Source organism: Hippocampus bargibanti, linkage group LG16, assembly GCF_051943395.1.
Source record: "Hippocampus bargibanti isolate YZ-2025 linkage group LG16, ASM5194339v1, whole genome shotgun sequence".
Classification (NCBI taxonomy): Eukaryota; Metazoa; Chordata; class Actinopteri; order Syngnathiformes; family Syngnathidae; genus Hippocampus; species Hippocampus bargibanti.
Genome location: NC_142749.1, coordinates 12,757,636 through 12,764,943, shown reverse-complemented (window position 1 = coordinate 12,764,943; position 7,308 = coordinate 12,757,636). Strand labels below are relative to the sequence as shown.

Sequence of the window (7,308 nt, the reverse complement as noted above, 5' to 3'; positions counted from 1 at the left end):
AGCGTGCGTCCGTGCGCGCGCGCGAGGAGCCAACTAGTTGTTGGCTAGCACCTTAGCAGCTACAGTTAGCATGCCTTTCCGAAACATTTAACCACATTCCCTGTTCTGGCTAAAGACCCTCTTGACGTTCACTATAAATGGGAATTCCCGTTCACAGGCATGCTCGTGTTACTAAAATGTTCAAGATGACCAGGTGCCATCGTGAAATGATCAATTAGCCTTTCGTCAGACGCGGAAATTCTACCCGTATCGTCCAGCTTTTTTTCCGGGCATCGCTCGCTTGCTAGCATCCCGGGCAAGGAAAGCACTGAGATTTTTTTGCGAGTGGATGCGGAAGAAGGATGTCAGCCAAACTGGACGGCTAAAGCTAACTACGATGTGCTGAGATTCCAATGTGAGCAGCGTTTCAACCATGATCTGAATTGCACCTCGTGTCAAGAGAAAGTGAGCTCACACTCATTTAGAACAGTGAATGTTTAGTTTTTGCTCGGGTTTATCAGACTACTATTTTTTTCATCGAAGAATGACAGCTAGCAGATTGGATTGCAACTCCTGGAGGCCTAGCATTAGCCGGTTTGTAGCTTAAGTCATCTCATGTTTAACGCCGAATGTCAGCGTGCGTGTTGGTGTTTGGTGAGGTTATCGATGATGTCCACGCACGGATACCCCGTGGTGATACCAAGTGTCGGTGCTTCGATCGGCTCCAGTTTTTTTTCACGATCATAACGAACATAAACACAAGCTAGAAGGACTTGTTAGTTTGCTAATGCCTCTTAGAACATGTCATCTAGTTGGTAGAACACAATATTGGGCCCTCGGAGCTGAGATTAAAAGTAAAAAATAAACACAATTCTTTAGTTCTAGTTCTTTTCAGAGATGTTAATTAAGCAACACTATGGGTTGCAGTCGCATTGTGCAGTGGTATGACAGTACATTCATTTTTTAAAATATATTTTTAAAGCATTTTTTTCATATACCCCCTCCAGTTTTACAGGTATAGAACACGCCTCTCGTTGTGATACTCGGTGTTTTTCCTGTAGATCAGTCCTGAATCTGATTGAGTATGAATTTAATGTCACTTTCTGAAAACAAAACTGAATATTATTCACCCAAATCATCAATTTGGACTCCAACACTCTGGAAATTCTAATCACTGTTTTTTTCCATAATCTGAAGTTGTATACACAATGCTTCCAGTGTTTTGCTTTCCAATTTATTCTACCCATTGACTGCCGTTTTCCAGATGAGTATTTTTTCACACACTTGCTGGGTTGCCAATGTGCTACAAAATCACTCACCGGAATACCCTTCAAGGATTGGTGTCAAGTCGCGCGGCATCATCTGTGCGGGGAGGGAGCACACAACGGTGCCAGGATGTGCAAAGACTCCTGACCATAACTGAAGTGTGCACACATCGAATACTCCAAAGTATTATTCTCCATGAGAAAATCTCACTTGATTTGCCATCCCCAATGGAAGTGCCATCATAGACATAAGACACCGTGGCTCCAACTCCACAGTTTTTTCCGCGACCGCGTTGGAGCGGCTCTTTCGGCTGTGGGTTCCCCCTGAAGGCGGAGAAATGGGCTCCCAGGCGCTTCAGATATTACGACAGGGCGTGTGGGCCTCGCTCACCGGTGGGTGGTATGTGGACCCCCATCAGAGTACCTTCTCCAACTGCTTTCATCTCTACCTGTGGATATTTCTGCTGGCGTTACCATTTTTGTTGTACATGGTGAGTAGCTTTCGGTTTTTACTTCTCTTGACGTGTCTGTGTATAAATGATTTCATGTGCTTTTACCTTGTCACAGGCTTTCCCCGCCAGCTTGGTGATAGCTGGGTTATACTCGGCTGTGGTGGCCATCTTTTTCACCACCATTAAAGTGGTGAATTACCGGCTGCACGCCATGTTTGACCTCGGGGAGATTATTGAGAAGAAACAGGCTTCGCTCACAGCTGAAGTTCCAAGGACGGAAGAAGGGGATGAAGGTTCAGGTGGCCATGATGGGAGTCAACCCAGGTAAATGGGTCGTTTAAAGGACAACCGATATCACTTTTTTGTTTCCTAACTGACATTAGTAAAACGTTTTATAGCATCTAAAATACCCAAAACACGCAACGCAATATGATATTTTTATTCAAATGCAAAACACCAATAAAAATGACTTAAAATGTCTAAAAAGTACTTCAATTTTAAACCAGAAGTGGCCAGTTTCAGAAGGTCCCGCCCCCTTGTTCGTGGTGTCACGCCAAGACGTCTTGCCTTGCTCGAGAATCAAAACAATGGCTTCAGATTCGGAGAATATGCTTTCTTGTTACTCATCCAGTTATGAATATCATTCAAATAGTTCTGACGAGGAAGGCATACATGTTTGCAATCGATTAAAGAATGTATTCCCTGTCATTTTGAGGTATCTGGGGGGGAAAGGTAGCACCCAAAAAAGGCAGAAGATGGCGACAAAGTCCGTGGAAACGGGCTGATTATTTCCTTAGAATTTTTGTCAGCGAATATCAAATAGTTGCTCGGTGCAACACACAGGGATTAACCATTGCGTTATTTATGTGTTTTCCTTCTAATTTCGCCATCAACACGGATCAACACAAAGTTTGCAGATCAAACAAAGTACCGCAAAATGCATTGACGTGAATGAAAGGACTACTACAATGTGTCCTTTCTCGATCAGGGGCGTTCCTTCAGTGACGTGACGTGAGGACTCGTCACCATCTCAAAAACAAGACTTCCGGAATATTCAGCGCGAGTCTTAAAACGTAAAATATAGCTATATGCTGTGGAATCTTTGTAAAATACGCTCAGTAAAAGTCAATTGAAGCGGATGCGTCGGTTGGCCTTTAAGGTAAATAGCAGTGATCTGAGTGAAATATCCCGGCCGTTCATCGGATATCATTTCAATGTGCCGCAGAGATATTCTTGCTGGCGTAGAGATGACTGTTTTTCGGAAGGTTAATTCGACGCCTCCAGTGCGATGCAGTTCTCAGCACTCGCTGTTCGGGCTCAACCAGGTGTCGGTGAGGAATATCAACTTAATTCGCTTTGGTCACAAAAAGCTTTTCATCTGTTGTTCATTTTACTTTTTTTGATTATCCAGGAGTTCTTACCCCAACTTGAGGATTCAGGGGGAACAAAAGGTTGTTGTCTTTTATTCTTGCATCAGGAGCAAATGTATAATGGGAAATGTGTGGATATTTCAACCATGTCTGTCTTTGTTCACTTTAGATATCAACGATGTAATGCGGGAACAGGGAAGCAATAATGTGATTGTTACCTCTGCTCATCGTGAAATGCTGCGGCGGAGTTCTCAGGACACCACCAGTAAGTCTGCTCGTGTTCTCAAAACTTGCATTAAAATTCACTGGTATGATGCTGCTCATAAATTAAAAATAAATGAATGGAAACAGAAATTTGGATTGGATTAGCCTTTATTAGTCTCATAGTGGATAAATTTACATTTCACAGCAGCAAAGTGATGAAAGGAAAGGAAGAAGTAGAAAAACAAAATACAGGAGGTGCTGTAAAGCGAGCCATTCTCTCTTGAAGTCAAAACAACAACAAAAAACGAAATAACAAATAAAGTAACACAAAATAAAAACATGTGTCCGATAAAATTAATATATGTTGTATTTGGCAAGACATTTGGACTTTTTCGTAGCTTTTTGAGCTTAGAAAATGAATCAAACTGATTGATACCCTAGCAGTCAACTCATTCACTGCCAGACGTGCGCAAAATGTGTCCACTCCACTGCCAGGGTTTTTGTCATTGTCACTCGAATTCCAAGACCCACACAACATTGAGTTTTAGGACTACATAAACATTCTAATGCAGCGTATAAAAACCTTACACTCTCTTCTTTCATCAGAAAAAAATAGTTAATTCCTAAATTATATGGGTTTGAAGTTTTATGGGCTTGAAATAAGGGTGGCTGTCCAAAATGCAAAGCAATACATACATATTGGTTTATATAGCGCTTGAACTGAAGGTGAAACAAAGCGCTAACATGGAAAGAAGGGAAATGTTGCCCCGTTGTGGAAAAGAAAAAAAAAAAAAACATTGACAGCGGTCATGGCCAACGCTTTATTGGCACTCAAGTTTGAAAAAACAAAACCCAAACAAATTTGGGTTTGGCACTCTACGTCATATTTTCAATTCTAGAATACATTTGTGAATGGCAGTGAATAAGTTAAAAAAAGTCACATTATTGGCCGTATCCGGTGTCTCAAATTTATAATAATAATAATCCATTTCATTTATAAGCGCCTTTCAAAACTCTCAAGGTCCCTTTCCAGCCAGAGGATAAGTTTTTTTTTCTGTGGGCGAGCAGTGTCAGCCACACGCGGCAGCATTCACTCAACCAGGAATAGTCCAAATAAATGGAAGGCTAGCTAGCTAGCTAATAGGTATCTAATAAATAGTTAGCCAGCTAGCTAATATGTCACATCTCTGACAATAGCTAATAAATAGTTAGCTAGCTAACTAATAAATAGTTAACTAGCTAGCTAGCTGGCTAATAAATAGCTAGCCTACATAAGAGAGCAACACCCGAGTGTACGTTTGGCTGGAAGAAATAGCTGGCTAGCTAAATTTAGTTTCAAAGTTCAAATTCCAGCTGCATTTTAATCCAATTTTCATCACTGTGCCTACGCAGGGGCTGAAAGTGTCGTCCAGTCTTGCATCGCCGCTGCTCTGGGAGGCAATTTCCCGGGTCTGGTTGGACTCTCCGGAGTGGCGTCAGGGTTTGGAGAACCGGGAGAATATCTGTCTGTACCCCCGTCGCCTTCCAGTCAAGAAGATGGTGGCGAGAAAGAGCCATTGCGCCACACGGAGGTGCCTCCAAAGGTTCCAGAGGACAATGCGTTAGCTTATTCTCCCCTTGGGCCGTCGGCCGAGTCCGGCAGTCTTGGAGATACGCCCCTCAGTCCGCTCATCAAGAGTAGCTTGAGTGAAGAGCTGAGTGAAAATCTATTAGGCTTAGGCCTGGACCCGGTGGTGTTTGTGCCCGGGACTAAATACCCGGGCTGTCGTAGTGGGGTGGCATTAACCGCGGGATCCACGGACAGCTGTTTCAGCGGAGGCGGCGCCGCCACCGACCGCGAGACGCTAAGCACTGTCAGCAGCTACCGCAGCGAAAGGACCGATTCCACTCGGCTTGAAAGTCCGTCGTTCAGTCAGCCTAACGTCACGGATGGTGCGGTTTCGGCGCCGGTGCCAAATGCCGCCGCCGATCCCCCCGCGGACGCCGACGTCCCAGCGGAACAAGATGGCAGTGATACGGACAACCTGTCGGATAGCGTGTTACTGCGCTCCCCCTCCAAAGATCTCTCCCCCAGCCAGGTGCTCGACAGGACACTCGTCGAAGGAGATGATTTACCGTCTGATCCCATTGCACAACCCCCCGCTTTCCACAACTCCTCCCCCTCGAGTAGCGGCCAATCGGACGCTTGTGATTTGGACCGAGCCGCCCCGGTTCCCCCGCTACCTCCGCCTCGGCAGGCCGCTTCGGCACCCTCAGGGCTGGCCCTGGGGTCGGTGTCCTCCGAGCCATCTTTGCCCATCTCCTCGACGCCGTTTCTGCAGTCCGATCACGACGCCCAGCAGGTGGTGCGTCCCAAAGACTTGAAGCTGCTGCGGGCCGGCGGCGGCGTGGGTCAGAAACCGGGCCGACGGAGAGCCCCGCGAAGGCGAGCCGGGGCGGGAAGCGGCAGTTTCGACTGCGGCTCTTACAGGCGACATCACAATCACAGACAACACAGAGATTACATCCCGATGCGCAACAAGTTGGGCGCCAAGGCCTACAGCGAAAGCCTCTTTGAGGATTCCAGCGACGAGGACGACGGCAGCGACATGAGCGCCGCGTCCAGTCTCGGCTCTCAGCGCCGCTACAGCTCAGATGAAGACGACTCCAGTTCCTCGACCTCTTGCTACTCGCCGGATCTGGCGAACGCGGGCGCCGCTTCAAAGCTCCCTCCGGCCGCTCACCCTCCTCCTGCGCAGGAAGGAGATTTGGCCGAACCCGCCGGCCCCTCACATTCCCGTGTCGCTCAGCGCTCTTCCAGCACAGCCAGCGCCAAGACGCACGCCAGGGTGCTCAGCATGGACGGGGCGGGTTCAAGTCAGAACGCCACGGCGGCGACGCCTGCGGCGATCCATACGGCGACCTCCACTTCCACCCCCGCGCCTCGCACCCTCACCGTCTCCAAGTCGGACTTGGAAGCTCGCACCATCCACATCGATTGCTTCCCGGTTTCTCATCCTCATCGGCTGGATTCTCTCGGAGGCTCTTGGGCTGGCAACCAAATGGGCTGGCGAGCAGGCGATTTCACCGAAGAGGGAGCGGTCGGCGGAGGTGAGCTGACGATTGTGTTGCCTCTTTGTTTTCAGGATCGCCAAATATAGTTTCAAAATGTCTTAACTTATTCACCGCCATTCATAAATTGAAAATATGACGTAGAGCGCCATTCCCTAATTGTTTTGGGTTTTGTTGTTTCATGCTTGGGTGCCAATAAAGCGCTGGCCAGAATTCCGGCAATGTTTTTTTTTTCCCCCTTCTGCGAGGGGGCAGCATTTCCCTTTTTTCCTTGTTATCGCTTTGTTCCAGCTTCGGCTGTTGTTAAAGCGCTAGATAAACCAATATGTATGTATTGCATTATATTTTGAACAGCTGCCCTCATTTCAAGCTCACATAACTCCCGACCCACATAATTTAGGAATTAACTATTTTTTTATCTGATGAAAGAAGAGAGTGTAAGGTTTCTTACACTACATTGAATGTTTATGTAGTCCTAAAAGTAAATTGCTGGATTATAAATCGCATGGTGAGCTTTTGAATAAAGGCTTTTAGGTGTGCCCCTATAATACGGAAATTACCGTATATGCCGAGCGGTTCCGTGCACCTCACCGTGATATGGTTTGGCAATCCACAACCACAAATCTGCTTCAGCCACACACACTGAGTAGTGTGACATTACAATACAAATGGGCCTTTAGTTGTCTCAGTGGATACATTTACATTTCACAGCAGCAAAAACAAAATACCGGAGCTACTGTAAAGGTAGCCACTCTCGCGCCGCTATCTTGAAGTAAAAAAAAAAATCTGTCATGAAGGATACGGTCAAAATCTGCTTTCAATTGTGGTTTACATGTTATGCTTTACAAATTCCTGTAGAACACAGGTGTGAAAGTCAAGGCCCACGGGCCAAATCTGTCCCACCACATCATTTTCTTTGGCCCGCGAAAGCAAATCAAACTTGTGAAATTTGATGTCTGAACTAATATTTGAAATTGTCATATGAAA

At 46.3% G+C, this 7,308-nt stretch overlaps 1 protein-coding gene across 5 annotated transcripts in view; it reads left to right on the top strand.

Moving 5' to 3' along the window:
- Positions 1–7,308, top strand: part of LOC148886520 (pecanex-like protein 3) — a 23,803-nt gene continuing 16,495 nt past the window's right edge. For 2 of the 5 annotated variants that reach the window (XM_089016859.1, XM_089016856.1), the window contains exons 1-8: positions 1–444; positions 1,244–1,428; positions 1,521–1,735; positions 1,812–2,020; positions 2,922–3,027; positions 3,108–3,147; positions 3,236–3,331; positions 4,663–6,360. In XM_089016859.1, coding sequence (XP_088872985.1) covers positions 1,278–1,428; positions 1,521–1,735; positions 1,812–2,020; positions 2,922–3,027; positions 3,108–3,147; positions 3,236–3,331; positions 4,663–6,360 — 2,515 coding nt within the window. In that variant the 5' untranslated portion in view covers positions 1–444; positions 1,244–1,277. Of the gene's footprint in view, positions 574–1,243; positions 1,736–1,811; positions 2,021–2,921; positions 3,028–3,107; positions 3,148–3,235; positions 3,332–4,662; positions 6,361–7,308 lie in introns of all 5 variants that reach the window. The other 3 variants (XM_089016858.1, XM_089016857.1, XM_089016860.1) reach the window with 3 other exon arrangements.